This window comes from Temnothorax americanus, unplaced genomic scaffold, assembly GCF_048541705.1.
Source record: "Temnothorax americanus isolate GAGA-0224 unplaced genomic scaffold, ASM4854170v1 Scaffold31, whole genome shotgun sequence".
Taxonomy (NCBI): Eukaryota; Metazoa; Arthropoda; class Insecta; order Hymenoptera; family Formicidae; genus Temnothorax; species Temnothorax americanus.
Window position 1 is genome coordinate 1,874,920 of NW_027509453.1, and position 22,226 is coordinate 1,897,145.

Here is a 22,226-nt window from a genome sequence, read left to right on the forward strand (position 1 = left end):
AGAGAAAGAACTCGAGGAGGATGTGGCAACGGCGCGAATGCAGAATGCACGCTGACATAAAACATACATATATGCAAGATGCAGCGGCCAGCATCCTGCGTTCTCTCTCTGCCAGGCGCGCCGCCGCCGCCGCCGCCGCCGCCGCCGCGCCGCCGCGCCGCTTGCGGACGGCTCGACCGTGAGCCACGATGTGCAGCACGGCACTCTCGGGGCCTTCGGATTCCACGCGATTTGACTCGGTGTTACTTTTGACTATCCTCTTACGTCCTGGGAACGTTGATCCCGCTTTGCGCGAGACCTTCGCAAGAACGCGTCGTTACGCGACCTTCGCCACATGGCGTCGCGATATTTCGCACCTTGGCCGTCACTCCGAACCGAAATCGTATCAATATTTAATCGCTACTCTCATTCATGCTTTACGATCAAAGCTATGCCTATCAAAGATCAATTAATGTTAAATAACTCCGTTTAGCGCGTACTCCGGTAGACATTATGCATTATATAAGATACATAAAAAATCAGGTATTTGCTTGGAAATAAATATTGTCTTCAATATTATGCATTATGCTAATAAAGATAACTGTGCCATTTTTATACGTTGATCTCATTTTCGATTGGTTTTTAAGAATCAAACTTTTCAACTCGTATACGCTTTGCAATTTTATCGCACGTTACTTAGAATCGTTTTCCAACACTGTTTCTCACGTCTTACGTAACTTGACAAAGAAAAGATTATCGCAGCTCTAATCGCGTTGATCTTTCGAGCTCCATCTGCGCATCGAAAACGACGAGCGAAGAAAGAGATCGAGCGCATCGCGCGGCTGGTGAACCTGACCTCCGACAACGTAGCGGCGTCGGAGGCGTTCGGCATTCTCCCGAAGTCTCGCCGAGTCTCCGTCTCGTTCCGATTCGTCTCTCTTTCTCTCCCCCGAGTCACGCTTCGGCGTCATTAAAATAAATTAGAGATTATCAAAGACAGTTCGCCGGCTTTCTTTCATCAGCGACTCGCAGCGGAGCAAGACCGCGACCGCAAGACCGTCTTAGAAAAAAAAAAAATGTCGCGAAATGGTGAAGTATTAACGCACGGTTTCTTACAAAGTCAGATTCTCTGCTGCTGCTGCTGCTGCTGCTGCTGCTTAAAATCGTCGAAGATAATCCGTCGCGACATGTTATTCTTAAGAAAATTCTCGGTTCGCGGATGATTCGATGATAAGATAGCAGTTGGTCGAACGCGCGCAATTTCTCACCGGCGCGGGCGCGTCAGGGTCGTCTCCAGGTGTCGAGGATTCAGCAATCGGTCGCGTACTCGGTCAAGGTTGCGCGGATATCGAGACGTTAATGCCACGTCGCCTGATCGACCGGCTCGCAAACGCAATCGTGGTCGGCGTGCCAACACCGGCGGCGCGGCGGCGGCGACGTCGTTTCGCGCGAACGATATTTTCGATATTTGCATTTCCGCGCGAGAGTCAACGAGAGCGCCAATTTATTACACCGCCTCTAAACGTCCCCGGCTTGACGTTAATTACGCTCGAGATAATTTTCCTGCTCTGCGACGTCGTCGTTTCACTACTCGCCGCGGCCGATCGATTCGCGATCTCCCCCGTGCCCCGTGGACACATACCCCTTTCATTTTATGATCATCGTTACGATATTCTACGACTTATCGGACGGGCGACTTATCGGTCCGAGCTCCAGCTGTCGCTCTGGTAGCTCTCTGAAAGCCCCGTTTCTCGAGCCTGGCATGCCGGGCTCGTGCATGCTGCCCGGGAGTAGGCGCGCAGGAAACGAAAACAAAGAGTCGGAAAGAGAGCAAGGAGGAATGATTTTCCATGGACTGTACCGGCGGTACTGACCACCGACAAGCCTGCTCATATTGTCTTACCTTGCCCACAGACGCGACCACGATCACCGCGTTCGCCCGCCGCCCGCCCGCCCCGTCATGTCTCCGCGTCGCGTCGCGTCGCGTTGCGTCACGCCGACCGTTAGCATACGTTTGATACGATAATAAAAAATGACGTGACGCAAGAACGCAAGGTTACTGCCACAAGCGGGGCCAGCCGATACGTCCGTGTGACGTTGGCGGCGGCGAGGACCCCATGCACCAGGCCTCCGCAGCCTCTCTCGAGAGCATGACATGTCTGCGAGCGTGAAAGTAGGATTTCGTCGCTGGCCATCTTGCGACGGCAACACGCCCGCGAGAAGGAGAGGAAGGAAAAGACGGGGAAGCGAAACGGAGCGTGATCGAAACGGAGTACTGCGAAATTGCATTATCGTCGTATGAATGCGAAAGAACAGCTACCGGCACGCTTGCGACGCGGCTTCGATCACCGCGAATTAAAAACGGAACCGACTCGCCGCGCCGTGCCGCGCGTACCGATTTGTAACGTCGCGTCGCGCGTCAGCCGAACGTCGCGCGTCGGCTTAATTAATATCGAAGTCCATTTATATCGCGGCTCGTTTACTACCGTGCAGCCGGGCGTCACTGCGGTTCTCGTCGCTCCGCGCGCGCGGAGCGCAGCGCGATCTCAGGAACGGGAGACAACGGCAGAGTCAGCAGGGAAGGAGGGACCAGACCGGGTAGGGGCCCCCAGAGAGGAGGATGGAGAACCGGCGCGTAATCTGACACGGTCTTGCACGGATGCAGCCGGTTCTTAAATCCGGTATTATTTGCCCTTTTTCTTACCGTACCGAAAGTGTACGACAAGTCGACGACGACGGCGACGACTCGCGCGCGGCGCGAGAATTAACCGCGCGAACTTTGCGCGCCGTTACGCACGCCGTCGGATCGGTCCCCTGGCACTTATCAGCGTGACCTCCTCTCCTCTTTCTCGCACCGGAAGAAAAAACTGAAATGTATTCTAAAATGTATACTTAATGTTCGCCGCAATCTTGTATAACTCTTATTTTCATTATATATACCCTCGCTATATGTGAATCGCCTATTTAATTGCTCGTTATTAATATACAAATGAGAAGCGGTTTATTAAGGATACCTACGCAGGCGGAAAATAGCCCCATCGACGCGGATCGGAATATCGCGGGACCGGGATGACGTACGCGCGCGACCGTGATGTAACTCGTTGCATTCGACTTGCGGACAGTTGGGCGAAGCCGAAACAATTGCGGCATAAGAATGCAGTCGCATTCTACAATACGTATACACGGCCGAGAGAGCGTCCTCGTTCGTAATTCCGCAGAATGCGGAAATATCGAACGCCGTTGGAAATCCCGCGTGCGGAGCGAACGCGCGTGGACGCTCTCGGCGTTCCTCACGTGGTACATACGATGTCGGTCGTTCATTATCGACGACGTTCTCATGGCGATACGAAGGGCAAGAGAGACGAATAGTAGGACAAAGACGAGGAAAGGAGAAAGAGCGAAAGACCGGAGAATGCGAGGACGATCGCGAAAAGAAGCTCGATCCCGATAGCTCTCACGCGACCGTCCGCGGGGCGGATCGATATCGCGGACTTTCGCGAATCGGGGAAGGAACGATAGAGATCGCGTAAAGAACGAGCGATGATTCGGTCATTACGTGCGCGCGGCTTCGCGCGCTCTTCCGTTTCTTTGCGCGGTAAGTCGCAACGACCACAAGCGGCGCGATCGAATCCGCGTTGGCGGCGCGTCGCGTCGCATCGCCGGCAGCATCGACCGTTGCCCGCCCGCAAATCGATGTACAGCGATTAAAACTAAAATATCCCAGCCGCGGAGAAATGTTAAATTACGCCAGGCCGGCCGGGCCGGCGCGGGCGCGGCGAGGCGTAACGCCACCGTCCTAAAAATGAGGATCCATAAATAATGGAAGAATTTGCGCGTGGATTCCCTAATCAGCATACCACCCATCGAGATACCTGGTATATTTGTATGCAAACGTTTGTAAGTGCACGAGGGCCCGGCAACGAGGGCGATGGAGGAAGCGGGAGGCGGGAGGGCGACGGGAAAGACGTGTACAGGGGGACGATGGAGCACGGCGACTCCGCGATCACGAGCGTCGACGTCGGTTGTACGCGCGGCGTGTATATATATTTATACGCGTGCGGAGTGTAAAGCACGCGCGCGTGCACATTGCGAACGCATGCGCGGATCGACGTGTGCATGCGTGAATGCGTGCACGCATGATGACTCAGAAAGTCCACGTGACAGTCGCGACGAAATCGAAGGAGACCGAAATCGAGTCGAGCCCGACTTTCCAAACCTTTTCCGACAAACTTAAGATTGACTTTTCCTTCTCGAAGATGTTCGAGACAAAGTCCAAATTGCGAGGTTGAAAAATTATTGCTATTTTTTCGTTATCCAGCTATTCTGATTACCGGACAGTCTGGATATTTTGCGAGTAGATCGTGCGTAAATGTGCGACGGATGGTCTATGCGCGGAATATGTAAATCGCCGCCTTTTAAGTAATCTAAGTAGATAAACGATAAAACGCAACCGCGGCTTTCCATTATTCGAGTAATCAGATTCTGCATAAAGTTTAAATGTCTCACGTGTAGACTATCCGTAGGCGTCGGTGGCGCAGATTCCTCCCCTCTGTCATCGCCCCGCGATCTTCTCTAGTGATCGTTATAGGCGGAGATTAACGGCACCCGGGACTGCTGGAAAACATAAAGCATAATTCTACATTGAGAAACAATCGGTCACATAATCCCTGAGTGATATGCGTGCGCGATTGCGTCGCACGCGAATTAATTTATTTATTTTCGATTGCATTGACGAGTGTAGCGCAGTTAATCGTAGCGTTATCTTATTCTTACGACATAGCTATCTATTTGTTACGTTTGTAATGCAAAACCGATCGAAATTCCACCGACCGGGTCGCGTACGGGGACATCATCGCCGATAGCGAATGTATCGCGAAACTCGCGGGCGCGTGTAAAATTCGACCGGAAAATTAGCGAGATTTATTTTTTTCGCAATCTCGCGAAACGAGAGGCTGGAGAACTAATGATAAACAAATGAGACTTGGCAACGCGGCCGTCGACAACTGCAGCAGCCAAGGCCTGCCGGACTTTTATTTTTTCTCTCTCCTCTCTTCTTCTTTCCCCGCTTCTTTCTTTCTCTCGCTCGGCCTTTCTACTCTGCCCCGCGCGTCCCATTCGCTCGCGCCTTCTTGTTCATTGCCTCCCGCCCCACCGTGCAGAAGGGAGCGCGAAGGCGGCGGTGTGGTGCAGGCGGCGGCGGTGGAGGAAGAAGAGGCTCACACAGAGACTCTTATTTGCTTCTTTCGTTATTCCCCTTACTTTCCTCCCCGCCCGCCGCCAACGACCGTCGCTGCCTTCTTTTGCCACTCTCTTTCTTCTTCTACTATTAAGTATTATACTTCCCTTCTTCTCTTTCACTTCTTCTTCTTTTTCTCTCACCCAATACGCATCCCCTCGCCCGACTGCAACTCCGCCGGCCTTTCAGCCCCTCGAACAGCAGTTTATTTTTATTGCGATGTTCTGCCTCTCCTCCCCGCCTATCACCCCATTCGTTCCTTTCCCCGCAACCCCGACCTCGACCGACGCTCGTGTTTCGAGTTCTTTTTATTTGCGCTGCTCCCGCGTTCTTTCGTCTTTTCTTTCTTTCTTTCTTTCTTTCCGCGCTGCTCGCGTTGCCCGTGGTCAGTAATTTCGCGAAGGGGTGGCAACGAGAATGCGCGCCTCGGCCTTCGCGCGGTGGCGTCTTCCTTTTGCCGCCGCCTGCTTCCACCCTTCACCTCGCCCTCCTACTTTTACTATCCTCTTTCGTTCTTTTCTCGCTTTTTTTCTTCGTCCCGCGCCGTTCTTATTCCTCGCGTAGGCGCGCTGCGGTCGCGCGATAGGGAAAAATATTGACTGCGAACAACGCGCGGTCGAGCGCTCTCATTGCCGCGATATATACCGGGGTATTTGCGGAGTTAATGGCCCGCTCCTTATCCGCGCGACGATCGCACGATCGGTCGGCGATACCGCGGCGATACCGCGATACACGTTAACGCGCGATCGAACAAACGCTGTAAATCGCTCTTAAATTAAAACGCGAGTAAGCCCGACCGCGCGTTATTTCGACACGCGGTTATATCCGCGCCGCACACGCGACTTCGTTCGCGCGATATCCCGATAAATCTCGTCTCCTAACGCAAGCGGAAAGGAGATCAATAATTCAATTATTCAACACGCCCAATACTCATAAGGCATTAGCGGCGTAATCCAATGAGGTATTTAGCGGCGCAAAATAATCCTCGATTGGCAAGTCCGCTCGGATCGACTCGCTCAGACCGAAGTCACCGTTTAACCGGTCTTATTACTGACAGTGAATTAATGGGTTTAATTGATACGTCTCGATCTGCACCTCTCTTCTTATGCGCGTTTACGTACGAGAAAACGGGACGATCGAAATGCGAAAATGGTTGCAATGTAATCACGCCGCGCGATTTGTTTTTACGCGACTTTTAATAATGCGTTCAAAACACGTCGACTCGAACGGACTCCGAATGCGATATCTCGATCGTCTTGTATTACTCGATATCCCCCGAGACACTTTCTCCACACGGCTGCTCTACTATATACCGCCACACGCTGCGCAACTCGTTTATGGTCGTTGCACTTCTCTCTTTCTCTCTCTCTTTCTTGGTTTTTCACACTAGTCTCCGTCGTCATTTAACAACTTTATTATTACGAAGCTTACCGTACGATCACCCACATTCTGACTGGAAAATCGCGAATACTTTCGCGCACACACACACACACACACACACACACACACGGACAGATAGAAAAATAGATAAGTTATAAAATACGTAATTCTCAAGATTCATATACAGAGACCTACAATATGTATCATTTTTTAATATTTATCGTGAGGTAAAATATTAAACGATATACGATGGTAACGGAGCAGGCCTGAATAATGCAATGCAAGCTGAAATTTTTAAGCGGATACCGAAGTATGAATTGGAAAAATAAATATATAATATAACGAGAATATTTTCACGAAGTGTCTAAAGATATATGTTGGCAGTAATATGTAATTATACATGTATAAAGCATTAACGCCCGTCCTGCAATATCCCGTTTTTTTTTTTTAATATTCGCGAATACTTGGCTTTTTACAAATTTTTTTTATCCATCTCGTTAAGTCGACCTTCATCCAGCAGAGAACGGAGATCTCGCCGATGCGGATAATCCGATTGAAAGTTTCGGCCCAGGAACAACTTTCGGGACTTTTGCAATCCCTCTCGCGTCCATCTCTTGAAAGAAGAGAAAAAAAAAGATCAGCCGGAGAAAGAGACACGATCATGTCACGTGTTCTCTCCTTCCGGCCCCATTGAGAATTCTCACGGACATGCACGCGCGCGCGCGCGTGTGTGGCGAGTGTCTTATCGCGACGCGTCACTGATAAAGCAGCCATGATGGATAGGCGAAGAGTCTCCACCGCAGACTCCGCCCTGTTTTTTTCTCTCTCCGTCTCTAAGCGGACGCGCTTTTAGCACGCACTTTTCTACGCCGTTAACCTTCGCGACTCCACGCCCAAAATAAATCGCCGAAGGCAGGGAGGAGTATGGCGAACGCGCGCGGCGAAAGAAATCCATTGGAAACCGAAACTTTCAATCCCCGATCGATCGTACCTCAAATGAAAATTGTCACCTAAATATGATTATTGAATATTATAATACGCAACGTTAGGCGCATGAACAATTAATAGGATTTAGTGATAATTAGTTGAATTAATTAAATTCTTGAATGTTTAAGTCAAGAGGAAATTTATGCCATTTGAATTTAAACGTGGGTATAATAATTTGTAACAATATACTTATATGGCTATAATGAACTCTATAGCTTTCCTAACAGAATTATAATTTATAAAAACGGATGAGAACCGTTATCGAAACTACCATTAACAAATTACGAAGACGATTCACGTGCTTTTGCGAAATCGATCGAGAGCGTGCTCCCCTATCCTCGTGCATTTTTATTCCGATATCGACCAGTTCGTTATCTCCGCACATTTCATTAAATATATTCATCATGCACGAGCGGCGGAATGATTGGTAAGGTGCCAGGAATTGAATGGCTCACTTCACCGTGGAGCTTATCCGACAGCCCAAAAGGCCGGTGGCATGTAGTCCTTAAATTAGTTCAAAATTATTCGGCGCGATTCGCAATTAATTAAAGCTTAATATCGGACTTTCCACTTGGAAATTAGCCATAATCGGATAATCAATATCTGTATTAATATATATTATACTATGTAATGGAATATTATAACGTATGTAAAAGCAGCAGAGAGAGAGAAAGAGAGGGGGGAAGGGAAGGAGAGAAAGAGAGTCTCACATACCCCCCGGGAACCCTTCCGTCACGAAACTATCTCATCGAATCTGCAAAGGTCGATGCTTCCGCGGCAAGACGCAACTTGAATTATCCCCTCGCACATCATTCGACAGTAATTTCCGCGTCCGGGGGGGGGGGGGTAGCAGGACAGGAGGGATATGCGACTTAACGGAGGAGGATCATTATCGTTGGTGATGATACAGAGAAAAATGTACGGCGACGAGTGGAAAAATCCATTGGATCGAGGATGACACCTCGATCGGCGCGCACACTTCCTGAACCGGGCTGATCGTCCCCCTCTCACTCCGCCGTTCGCCCGCCAAGCGAATGTACGACGCGCCTTTCTCTCTCGTTCTCCTCTCTCTGGTCGCGCGCCCGCGAGCGAGCAGAGGGTGGAGGAAAAGAAGTAACGGCGGCGGCGGCGGCGGCGGCGGCGGCGGCGGTGGAGTAGAAGCGAGCACGAGGACAAGCCGGCCAGGAGAGGCAAGAGGCGAGGAGAAGGACGCGTATGACGAGGAGTCGCGGCGGCAGGCAGGGAACAGAGCAGGGGGCCCAGCTAGCGAAGGGGGGTTGCGTGAAAGAGGAGAGATATTATAGCTCGCGTAAGCGGCGTAAAGCTGTGCGGGCGCGATTGGCCGTTTCCGCCGTGTCGCTCGTACCGATTGGCGGGTCTGCCTTCCCCCCCGGAATATATCGTGTTATTTCAATCGATATCTCTTCGAGTAGCCAACGACGGATTTTTCGTTCACCACGACCGCCTTATCAGCGCGCCTTTCCACCGCGCGCGCTGACGGTGCTTTTTTTCTCCATCGTCCCCCGTTTAGCACACGCACGCACGGACGGCGGACGGAGACCAAGAAATCGCCGTGTCCCCCCCTTTGGGCCGGTTTAGTTTGCGAGAGACGCCGCGCGCTCGCGCACAGCGCTACGTCCGCGCTTCTGCATCCGGTTTATCCGCGCGCGGGCCTACCCCCGGTGCATATAAAAAAACTCATCCCGAGCGGAAAAAGTGATAGTTTCTTAGCGGACGTGGTTCGTCTCGTGGAACTCCTTGGAACACCTCTCGTCACGCCGGGTCCCGTACCCTGGCCGCGGACCATTCAACCGCGCCGCCGTCGCACAGTCGCGCGCGCCCACGGTACCCGGGATCGCAACGAGCGTGGTGAACGAAAGTAGTACGATACCGCGTGCTGACTCGAGACGCAGCGAGATTGTCGAAACCCGGATAAACTCGCGACGAACGTGTTAACCGCTCACGTTGGGCTCCGTAGAACGACAAGAAAATTTGATTGATCCACCTCGAACGCGCAATTCGAAAAATCGTCGGAGAACTGGAACAAAGGCTTTTGTTAACGCGAAGAGGAAAAAGAGGAAAAAATATCAGATGAAAGTGCACAGAGAATTAACGAATTAAGAAGTCTCGATCGCGCCGAAGCAACCGAAGCACTTTTGGCGCCAAGGACTTTGTTCGCGAGTGCAAGGCCGTGGCACGTGCTTAAGCAACGATCAGCGGTACCGTTGCGCAAAGGATGATGATCGGTCGAGCGTCGGGTCAGTCGGGGTAAGGTCCGTTCGCCCGACCAGCCTTGCGAGCGCGACCGGCCTACACCGCTGCCATGTTCCTTATCAAAGGGAATCGTAACGAGAGTTAATGAGGAGGTTTGACGATCGCCGGGCTTAACATCGATCTGCCGCTTGCGCAACACCCATGGAGCGTACGAGCATTAATTGGCCGATCGAGAAAGTAATCGCGGCGAACGACAAACGATATCTTTCACACGCGCCGTTGTGAAACAAAGAGAGAAACCATGGGGTTCCGTAAACGCATGCGAAGGCAGCCACTATCGTTTCCTCACGCGATGATTTCCCCATTCTCGATTACGTAAGGCACCATCGAGATCGAAGAGGCCTCGCCCGGTTGAGACGTGAAACGCGCACAATGAGGAACCGCCGTTTGGGAAAAAGATCGGCGGGTGAGATTGATCGGAACAATGGCGATCGAAGAGCCAGTCCGCGTTCGCGGCGGACGAGTTTTATGCGAGCGTAATAACGGTCAACAGTCTGTGTTCAACTAGTCAAGGACCAAATGCCGTAAATTCATATACGGTTGTCGGCTCGATCGAGATCCATTCTAGTCGTACACCACCCTGTGGATAGCTACCCTCTGTGAACTTTATAACAATAGCGATCCGCGTGTGAACTCGTCCTGTATATGTATATTTTTTTAATCGGAACGCGAACTTCAAAGTCACGTGTTACAAGCGGCAAACGTGTTACAATACATTCGTTCGTGTCAAACGAAGAGATATTCCTACGTGCGACTTTAAATTCTGTATCGAGTGATCGAGGGGCGCGCGAGCGCTCACGATCATGCCGGCAGTGCCGGGGCCTTTCGTGTCGTCGCGCGTGGATCGGGGCGGGTGGGACTCTTCAGGTTGCGTGCTCGAGATTCTTCCCTGAAGATGTATGGCACCAATGAAAGCCACGGGCCGAACCACGGGCCTTGGACACCGCCCCCCGCGCCCCAACCGCTCCCGCCGCAAGCCCAGCATCAAAACCATCCCCGACCTCACCCCCAAAATCATCCGCCGAGCCACCCGCCGTACGTACCGTCGGCGTATCAGCATCCTCATCACCACTTGCCGCCCCAGGTAATTATTGATGGATATATTCCACGGCTAGTTTGAGGCCGAAGATCGAAAATTCACGCCAGGAGAGCGGCGACCACGTGGCTCCAGAAGAGAGCTTATCCCCGGGGGTGCGTTTGTCACGCGTGCTAAATAGCTACAGTCACGATTCTAATGAATCTAATTATAAAGCCCGATAAACGTCCGAAGCATATTTAAATCTCTGTATTATGTCTATATATTAAATCTCTATATTATGTCTTACACATTCGCATTAATAATTATGAATAATAATAATATGAGAGATGCTAACAAAAATATTAAAAATATTAAAAGATTTTGGGATGAAAGAGAAATCGCAGTTGGATTACTTCTTAAAACAAATCAGTGTTTCGTTCACTAATAGTCAATTGCAGGGGAAGACTATAGGTACCTACACGATAAGTAGTTTACGGACATAGCGTGTAACTATCCCTAGATGTACTTCACTCGTTTGTTTAATCCGACGATTAATCACAAAGTGGAGATCGCTGTCCGATGACTGCTTATTAAATTATCTACGTCATTCGAATTATAGTTATATCTGCGAGAGTGTCTTTACCCGCCGTTAAATGGAAGGTGTTTATCGGACGATCGTCGTACGATCGAAACGTAAACCCTTTCGTACCTAACCATTGCTATACAATCTCTTCGATCGTTCAGATCTCTCGTCTTTAAGGTGTCACGTGTTACGTTAAAATCACGACGAGCGTTCAGATATTTCCCAAAATATCGACATGACAGGAGTGGCCGAAAACGTTCGTTAATAATTAATACTTTCAAGATGCCGCGCTAAAAATGACCGTTGCATATTTTATCGCTCTCTCGTAGAAGTTGGCGCGGCTCGCGTCGGAGAACTTTCGAATTGAAATTATTTTTTCGTGAAAATAGACATCGCTCTCTTCCCGTCGCGCCGTTGTCCCCGATTAGTTTCTCGATGGAAATGGCGACCCTGTATCCATTATATCGTCGAGTCATACGAACCGAGTCGAATATAGCGTTACCAACGACGTCGTGACAAGACCGCAAGGCCGGCCGATCATTGATAGACTTTCGCTCGATCGCCGATATTCGCCTAGCAATTCTGCACTCTTGACATTGGGTTCGGCTGGCTATCCGCCGACGCACATTAATGCGATCGATAGCCCGCTATCGCGCGATCTCGCGGCCTGTCGGTTTCTTTTTTTTTTTCTTTACCAGCCTACCCCACACAAGTCGCAGGATAACGACTACCTTTCGGCATCCTTAATTTCGATGTGCCGCGTCGTGTTATTTGATCCTATCCGCCGACGAAACAGGAAGCCCGATTTTGCCTACCATAGCAGGAGGAAATAAAAAGAGAGATGCCTTGGTGTTTGTAACAATATCAAAAAAAATTTTTTCAGACATTTAGTCAATACATTAATCAAAACTGAATCCTTTTTTCTCTATTTTATTTTTCTAAAAAATAATAAAACTTATTTATGAGTAACTTTTACTAATTGTAAGTCTAATAGCGGCAATTTTTTTAGAAATTATAAAACTAATCGAATAATAGACGATGATATTTGACCATCCATCTGTAATTAACCGATTCACATAGGTAAAAAAACTAGTCTCAATGAGATATAATAGATAGACGAGAGAACGTCAGGATTGGAGCATCTCTATATTCGACTCTAAAATTAGACAGATGCAAGAAGTAGGAGGGTAGCGAGACAGGACAGACCGCAGAAATCGGTTCCGCGGAAATCAAATCGCCAGGTACTTTTTAAGCAGCTGATCGGCGAACGATTGTCCGTGTCGACCGGAAACGGACAACATACCTCGCGGAGGATCAACGTGCAACGATTCAGGCGGATTAAAGCTGACAATTATAGGGACCCGGAGGGAAGAGAAAGGGTGGTGATTCTCCCCCTTTTCCTTTATATTACAGTACACACTATCCGCCGCGGTAGTTTAGATAGATAGGTGGGTAGGTAGGTCCGCGAATGAGTCAGGTCATGCTAGGTTAGATTGGACGTTGTCTTCGTACACGTATGCACTCGCGTATGCGCACACTATATACGTAAAACACGCACACATGCACACACATACGTGCGTACATGGGCAACGATATACCATATGTGAGCCGCTGCTGCACGGCCAACCTGTGCGTGGGTGGACGGAGGGCACCGTGTGTGCGTGTACGCGTGTGCGCGCCTGGAGAGAAGGCATATGGTCAGCAGGTGAGACCTTCGCTTTGTATTCCAAGTGTATAAAGTAGCCCACTTCGAGTGGCCCGACGTTACTCACGGACGTAACTCACGGTAAAAGGGGAGAGAGAAAGAGGGAAAAAAAAGGAAAGGAGGAAGGGTTGCATGCCGGCTCCTCCTGAAATGCTAACGATCCCTTCGAGCATCAGCATCAGAAGGAGACCTGCCGACGCGAGCTACGGAACCATCCGTCGCGATTCGAATAGCAGGGAAACGAGGTCGTGCATTTTTCATGCAAGAATCCCGCGGTGAGTCGCCTCGGTGCAACTGTATCAAAGATGACTCGTCGAAATAAAACAGATACGAAATAAGAGGCAAAACAGTCCCTTATCACGCGTTAATAAATCACGTGGACTGAAAATAGTCGCGATCTCTCTTTGCGAGAGATTTTGCCTAGATTTTGCTGCATTAAAAGGAAAGAACGCGGATAGAGTTTAATGAGCGATCTGAGTATTAATAAAAAATGGCGGACAGGGGAGACACAGAAACAAAAATATATGAATATTGCAAAGGGATAAGAGCGGAGGACGGGCGGGATGAGTAGAATCGGAACGAGAGATGCTCCTAAGGAAATACAGTGGGTGTCATTTGATATATTTTTCCATTATTAAGGACATTAAGCTGGCGGCCCGCGGGCCAACTCTCTTCTTTCCGTTTTCTTCTTCCTCTTTCCATTTTTCCTCGCGGGCCCCGGCGCGACCGCGACTTCTCTCTTTCTCTCTCTCTCTTTTTTTTACCGCGGCTGGCGACGGCGATAAATCAGAAAAAAAGATTCAAACCGCCAGTACAGTCGGGCGTCGGGACGCAATTTTCCGTCTGCCAGGAGATAAAAATTTGATTAATGACCGCGTAGTTTTGAAATTTAAGAAAACTGCGGCATTCTCACCGAACTCCGACGAAAAACTTCCAGGGAGAATAATAGCCGACATTGTTCGTATGTCGATGCTGTCGAAATTTCATGACTCGTTATCTCCGAGAACCGTTAAAAAATAATAGCCGCCATTTCTACACTTTTATTATAATTTAATTTATAATAATACGTTTGTGAAATTAAAGAATATTGATCGAAATTGTACGAACTTTCAATATATGTATATATTTCATTCCTACGTTTCACTATGCAACCATAAGTCGACAGTGTGTAAGGAAATTCGATAATTATCAATATGCAAAGATAGTCATTTGATCGACGAAACGTCTTACATCCAAAGTTTAAAGAAAATCTCGACGGGGCACTCGAGACAGTCGTTAAAAATTCGCGTCGCGAACCGACCTCGGCGTCAAACCGTTTTTTCACGAACCCTTCTGTCACTCCCGACTCCCGGTTAATCATCGTGAAAGTCCGTTTACGAGGGGCAAAGAATTCGAAAGGGAAAACCCGTGTTGGCAAGCAATTACACCTTAAAAATATCGAACAAGCAGATTGAGATTACACAATACAAATATACAAAAATATACTCGATATAATAGACGTATTTTTTTTCTAGCTCTACTTTTTTCATATGAATTAAAACAATTATATTAAAGTATCTATTATATCTCCGCCATACGTCCAATATATTATTTTTGCAGGCATCAGTAATTTTTTAATATCTCTCGTATTTTACAAAATCGATGCAAACGCGTCCCAATGCTCGTCGGGCGTGCCGTTTGTACATCGATTAAACGGAGCCTCATCGTTCGTAACATTTCCCCCCTGAGTACCACAAAACAGGAGCAATTTCATTCAAATCGGTGACGAACAACAGCCGGCGGACCGTGTCCGGGCGGAGGTAGAAAAAAGCGAGGAAAAAGGCGCGGAATAAAATCGCGTCGGGCAGCCTCTCCCTCTCCCACGAGGATTAAAGAGTCCAGGGATGCCCAACGAGCACCGAGATCGTCGTCACCCCGTCAAGTATCCACAGTCACGTCGAACGGTGAACGGGGGAAAGGGTTGAACTCGCAGAAACTTGAGAACCCCCGGTGACAATTTCAATTCTCTCTTCGTCCCCCGCCCGGCCGCCCCCTCCCCTCTCGCTCTCACGGAGCCAGGCGCTCCTCTCGTCGCGAAAGGGGTGACCTAAGATTCTTAAAACTTCTCACGAGATTTTTCGATTTTAATTACAGTTTTAACATATTTTAATAAAATCCTCCGCCGTCTTCGCGAGTCCATCCGTCCATCTCCTCATCCCACCTCACCTCCCCGCTACCCTCCGCTTTAATTCCGCCAAGTTTTCGGCCCTTCTATTACCTCGCCCGACCACTCTTGCCGCGGACTGTACGCGGCCTTAACGTTAACCCTTTCGTTCGTTCACCTACACCCACACCCGCGGTACTGGCCTAACACCTGTTCCCCGAATGAGGAGAACCCGAAATTGAACGTTCCTCTGCCGGTTACGCGGCCCGATCCGCCGCTCTATCAGTTTCGGTTCTTCCTCACGGCGCTCAGGAAGAAACCGGAGTAGTGATTGAACCGCTCTCGTAAGCACCGCTGTGCAACTCTCCATATGCGTGAACGCGATTTTTCGACCGATTCTTTTCTCGAGATTTTCGTCGTTGTGTCGAGATCGATGGAAGCGAAGCCGATAATAAACTGTAAGCATTTGAACGACGCGCGACGGAGTAATCGCCCGCAAAATTGACAGATACTGAATGTTTAAAGACACGTGACAGATCGAATGTATACATACTACAGACGTACTAAATGTATTTGCTGGGATCGTAAAATTACATGCCTTAATCGTGTCGCGTTTGCGTTAAACACACGCGCGCCACAACGATATTCTAAATCAGACCGAGAACGAGCTAGGTTACAAATTTCGTCGGGGTTCCGAGTTCTCACGCTGGTTTCAGAATCGGAGCTTGTAGTATCGGTCAGTAGGTCAAGTTACACCGCACCTTCGTTCCGCGATTATAAACGTTGGCTCTCGGCCTTGCAGTACCGCGACCTTGGTAACTTCTAATCGCCAAGTTCAACCACCACTACGACGCGGATTAGATGATATAACGCCGCAATACACAATTTCGCGCTTGACTTATAACAGTGCTATAATTTAACTTTAGTACATTTCCGTATAAGAACTGATGCAAACAAGAGAGATACGAGGATCGATCGAACCGCGCGTGTTTTAAAATCTGCCAAAACTGTGGAAGAATATATAGTATCTTGGAACAACATACTTTTTATCGTTAACAAAACTCTCCCTTTTCTATTTATTTATTTCGAAATATGATTTAATTGAACTTATTCTTATCTAAATAACTTCTCTATATTAGTAAAAATCTGTTCCACGATACAACATTTCTTACATTTATCTTGTGGTTTTCCTCGCCTCGTTTACTTCTCAATAACAAATATTTTTCGTAGCTGAACGATTTATCGCATTCAAAGCTTTTGTAAAACTTTTGCAAATCCGAGGAGGCGAGGTAACCCCTTCAGTTTCGGCAATGCAAAAGCGATGGCGATCGACTACGAAAATGTACGGCGGTCAGGGTCGATCTGCCATCCTCCGTTGCTCGGCGAAAAGTACAGCGTACCAACTAACCCCGGCAGTTCTTCTCGCAGATCTTCATGCACAAGAGCGCGATGCAGATGCACGCGAGTGCACTGACGAGACCCGGCGGCGGCGTCGGCGGTCTAGGCGTCGGACCGGGCGGCATGATCGTCAGCAACGAAGTCAAGCCGCACCAGTGCCAGCAGTGCCTCAAATCGTTCTCCAGCAATCACCAGCTCGTGCAGCACATCAGGGTCCATACCGGCGAGAAGCCATACAAGTGCAGCTACTGCGACCGCAGGTTCAAGCAGCTCAGCCACGTGCAGCAGCATACACGACTGCATACGGGTGAGTGGTTCTCTTGTATTGTTAACTGCTTGTGTTGTTAACGATATCGGGTAGGCGTATAAGCTTTTTCTTCGATTACGCCCGATTAAAGTCGACCGCCGCGTAATCGGCACCGCCCGTAAATTAATGCAGAATAATACGCGTTAAGCTCTGATACCGCACCACACCCCGCTGCTGCCCAGGGCTCGTCGTTATAGAACTCGCGCCGAGTTATTGGTCAATAAATTAGTGCACGCGAATATATATTGCTGTTATAGTAAATTCTATGAATACTATATCGCCCGGGCTATAGCCAATAATCAATAAATTAATATGCAGTTATTGTCTGTACGGGCAATCATGCGTCCCGATTGTGACTAACTTCAATGCGCGCCAGTGCGAAATTGCTTTGTGCATGCAACATGCGTGCAAGTAAAATATTCCTACGCTCATAGAGACACGGTCGAACGAACGAATGAACAAACGAATGAACGAATGCATCCTATCATCCCGCGCACTGCTCTTTCGCGCCCCGCGAGACTTCCAATATTTGGATAACGATGCATCCGCAGCCGCGTAGGAGGCAGCTTGCGACTAAAATAACATCGATCAGACCGGACCGGGCACGAAGGATTTGCAATAATGAGAAAACCCGATCTGGCTGCAAAGGCAAGCCAATGGGTCGCGTCCGGGCAGAAAGAATTTCATTAAGGGATGAGCGTAGTCACTCGGAAGGTATTAGCCTCGCAAGCGAACGGTCAGCGCGCGCCGCGTACGACTACTAGCCCCTTGGAAAAATCTCGTTGACCTTAACGAAGATTTGCTTTGGCGAAGCAGTGAGAAAAAAAAACAAAGAACGAGAGAAAGATGGCCCGCGTCGGGTATTCGAGCTATTTAATCGAATCGTCCGAATGCGGAGCGAGAGAGAGAGCGAGAGAGGTACGAAACCCTGAGTAACAATCGATCCAAGGGAAGGTTCGTTGACAAAGTAAACGGATCCCCGACGTTTCTTTGCCGATGTAACGAATCGTCGAGTCGTTTTCTCAAATCATCCTTCGACGAATCATGAAGAGAATCGTTTTGTGCAATGTAAATCCGTATAGTATATACTCGCGACGCGATACGGCTCGAGCCGAGTTTCCCTTGATCGGATTTATAAAAGCAGACATCGTGGATTTGACGAGAATATCCAGCGTAACCTGGTTTTCCACTTAGCGCTTATCTTTTTATTTTTTATTTCACACCGCGCCGCTCCGACCGAGCTTGTCGTTTCTTAATCGTTAAATAACGGCGAAAGAAAGACTTGCATTGATTTTAGCCGGCCCATCTTTCGATTTTGACCTCCCGTCTTTTTGTTCTACATCTCTCTCTCTCTCTCTCTCTCTCTCTCTCTCTCTCTCTCTCTCGCTCTTTCTCCCTCTCTCCTCTCTCCCTCGCTCTCTCCCTCTCCCGATCTCTTTCTCTCGCCCTATTGCGAGAGGGCCACCCACGTCCAAATAACTACTGCTCAGCCACCCCTTACATTAATAACCGCCCTTCCCCACATATCCCCACATATCCCTTCATCATCGTCCTCCTTCGCAGGGTGGTGCTCGAGTTGGGCGTGTATGCACGCGCGTACGTAAAGGGTCGCTTTGGATTTCTACACTTCTACCGATAAAATGTTTTAAATGCACCCGTATGCGCAGCCCCCGACCTCGGTTGCACCGAGGGAGAGGGTGCAAACCTTGTAACGGTATCTCGTGACGACCTGCGAGCGCTCGCCCAAGTTTAGCCGCGAATCGAAATATTTCTATTTTCGAACATCTTAAGGAGAAATGATTGGGCGGTGCGAAATTTATATCCATACAACATGCAAACTCAACAAGCTTGTTGACTCCCTGTAAATCATAAATGTTATTTCTTGCCTGATAATTTGTCGATCTTAATTAGTCGCAATTTTATTATTCTTTATATTTATCGTTATCCCGATAATTTTTTCATCAGTAAGACATTTCGGATTAAATGTAAAAGATCAAAACATTATAGAAACATACGAACATCGAAAGTATATATAACGTCGAATACATTCATTAGATTGTACTTTGCATTGAATAAAAATCACAATTCCAAAATTATATTTATTTAATTTTCTGTTAATTTTGTTTATATATAAATTGGGAAAACAATAATACGTTGGTACGTACTAATTAATATCGAAGTAATGCGAATGCGAAGCGACATACTCGGAAACGCGCATTTTTGCAACAGAACAATCCCGTTACAGCGTTTGCACCGCGTATTGATTTCTCATTTCGATGAAATTCTGGCGCGGCGGGGCACGCGGCGATTGGTCGTTCGCGTTCAAAAATCGGCGGGAATTCGCCGGCGTGCCGACGTGCCCCCTTCCCTTCCCGCCCGTCGTTCCATCGCTCCGCAAATATGCACACGAGTTACATCGTTCGCGCGCATATATGCACGCGTGTCTATATATTATACATATAATTCATTAACCGAAATTTACACGAGAACGCACAGCCGGTAAAATCCATGGGGTGGGAGAGCGAAACGAAAGAACGGACGGTGGGAGGGCAGGCGGCACGGAGAATATAATATCGACGAGTGTCCACGATATCGATAGCTGGTCAATATCTGTAGCCTAGACAAATACCTGGCGAGGGTGCGGAGTGCAAGGGAGAGAGAGAGAGAGAGAGAGAGAACGAGAACGAGAACGAGGGTGAGCGAGTCCGTTCACCCCCTCTCGTACCAGCGGCGCGCAAGGATGACCAAACGGCCGGGCCAATGAGAGTCCGGCTTGCCCCACCGAGGCCGCCGCGTGCGAAAAAGCGCGGGAATTTTTCGATCGCCCGATCGCTCAATAATGGAACCGAAGTTACGTGCCGCCACCGTCGCAAGCGCACACGACCGCGCGAGCACACGAACGCGGTCATATGTATATTCACACGTGCACGCAACGTACACACCTAACACACACGCATGGATGTATGCACACGTGCGTCCGTGAGCGTATGCGACGATCGGGATGCACCCGGAGAGAGAAAGAGAAACGGAGTGAGGGAGAGAGAGAGGAACAGATAGAGTCCATGCACATAGCAGGCCAGAGGCTACCAAAGATTATCCCTTCGGCAGCGGGCAAAACTCAATTTCCCGGCCAAAATCTAATGATCGACCGCCCTACGCGCCAGGGACTAATCGGTTTTCCCGGAGCCGCTAACTAGGCGCGTGTGTTGGCTGCGAAAATCGCCGCTCGAAAAGCGGCGCAGATAGAATGACGCGGAACAATCTCAAAGGACTACTGGTATGCGATTGTTAAACGCTGCGAAAGCCCGTAATCTGGGCGTCCATTTGGTAACATCTATGACCTAATGATCCGTCTATGAGCGTAATCGACGCTATGAAAGACGCCGATGCGTAATGGCCACGTTACCGATAACACATCGGCATTCTCCCCCCGAGCGACTACGCAACTACGTATTCTCATTGGACGTAATTTGTAAAGGATTTCCGCGGAATGGAGCACGCGATTTTGCGTCCATCGGAAGGACCGCCAAGTGCGTTAAAAAGGGGACTAGCTCGCCGTGAGGGCGACGCCGACGCGGTGATAGCGATGCTTGAAAAAAGGAGCACGTCCTACCGAAGAAATTGACCGGACAATTTTAAAGCCTACTTAATACTGCGAAAAATTGCCGTTTCGTCGGCGCATGAATAAAAATTAAGGCTTTCTGCCTCGACCTCCGTTTCTCACCGTGTCCCCGGCTTCTGCACGCGGAACAGTTTGGAAACGAGCCTGCATATCCGTATTTACGAGGTGCCGCGGTAAAACGAGGAAAAGGACGAACGTTCCCGGATTCCAGACCCCAAGTCCTCCATTCGTCCGCCACCTCGCTTCCTCGGCCTCCCGGCAGCAGTCTGTTCCGGGTCCGCGCGTTTTTCCGTCTCTCTCGCACTTTTAATTCGCTAATTTCGCCGGTTAAGAATTCATGCGGCGGAATGCCTCTCGGCGGACGTCTCGAGAAAAATCAAAGCGAGGAGAAAGCGGCGCAAGGGGGTTCTGGGGGTCGAGAGCGCCACGGAAAAGAGCGACGCCGGTGGTCCCTTTATCACAAATGGCGCGGAATGAAAGATTAAACAACAGCACGGCGACGCTTTGAGCACGAGAAATAAAAATTACGAGCGCGAAGACGACGGAGGAGACGATGACAAGTCGCGAAACGAGCTTTCGCCCAAATATATTCTTTTTTCAGCGGCCACATTCCGCCGACTCGCGGTAAAATTATCGACGAAATCTTTGCATTTCGAGAATATTCTAAACCCGGAAGTTGATTAATTTTCGTTGATTAATATCGCAGGCTAATCAGCTATATAGCCGACCTATAGCCTCGCTAATATGAATGTTTTAACAGAACGAGCGTTAGTTCTAATATCAGCCCGCGTTCAGCGCAGCGTAATCGTAAATTGCTCGTACGCCAGAATTTATGCATTCATGCAATTTCGCGAGCGATGTAACCGGTCCGTATTTAGTAATTAACACACTCAACTTCGGCTTCGCCATAGCGACTTAAAAAGACACGATTATCGATAGACACTGAAGTTCGTAACTTCGCGATCTTTCTCCTTGCATAACTGGCTTCGTACAAAATTTCGTCACGCTGAGATACAATTTATATGTTATTTGCAAAATTATTACACATTTGGAAATATTATCTTAAAAATATTATTTGAATAATTATATATACGTGATGCTTAAAGAGAGTCCTCGTGGTTTTTTATTCCATAACCAAAAAAATCGCTCCGCTTCGCGTTTCTCGTTTGCTACAATCGAATGTGTTCCGTGCGTATCTGTTGGAGTTGGAATATCGGTTAAACTTCGGTGAGAAAAGATATGACTTCGGGGGGGGGGGGAAGAAAAGAAAAGTGATTAAGCCGGGAGGAACGCCGTATGGTCCGTGGTCGAAGAAATGAACGTACAGTCACGGCGCATATGCATAGCCTAGCGACGCGCGCATCGGCCTATTCTAATTTTCTATACCAACCCTTCCGCGGCGGTTCCGCATTTTTTCCGTGAGGGTTAATTTGAATAGAGTCTCTATCTCGTGGGGATGGAGGGAGGATGATACGTACGCCTACGCTTTTTTTCCCTGTCTCGACCTTCGATCGTATCGAACGAAATGATTCGACAAATGAATAGACTGACCGTCAATCTTTTTTTATACGCCTGTCGAGCCCTGCTGTTGCGG

The 22,226-nt window shown here is 48.9% G+C and overlaps 1 protein-coding gene and 1 long non-coding RNA gene across 14 annotated transcripts in view; one reads left to right on the forward strand and one right to left on the reverse strand.

Annotated features, from left to right (window-relative positions):
* Positions 1–22,226, reverse strand: part of LOC143901042 (uncharacterized) — a 258,202-nt gene that overhangs the window by 175,121 nt on the left and 60,855 nt on the right. For 5 of the 11 annotated variants that reach the window (XR_013257956.1, XR_013257950.1, XR_013257949.1 and 2 more), the window contains one exon: positions 4,486–4,593. This is a non-coding gene — a long non-coding RNA (uncharacterized LOC143901042). Of the gene's footprint in view, positions 1–1,095; positions 1,110–4,485; positions 4,594–4,752; positions 5,231–8,296; positions 8,411–22,226 lie in introns of those variants that run through there. The other 6 variants (XR_013257947.1, XR_013257945.1, XR_013257944.1 and 3 more) reach the window with 6 other exon arrangements.
* The window catches only part of Dati (zinc finger protein datilografo), an 83,231-nt gene that overhangs the window by 15,104 nt on the left and 45,901 nt on the right, over positions 1–22,226 (forward strand). For all 3 annotated transcript variants that reach the window (XM_077412937.1, XM_077412934.1, XM_077412936.1), the window contains exon 3: positions 16,722–17,010. In XM_077412937.1, the coding sequence (XP_077269063.1) occupies positions 16,722–17,010 (289 nt within the window). The remainder of the gene's footprint in view (positions 1–16,721; positions 17,011–22,226) is intronic.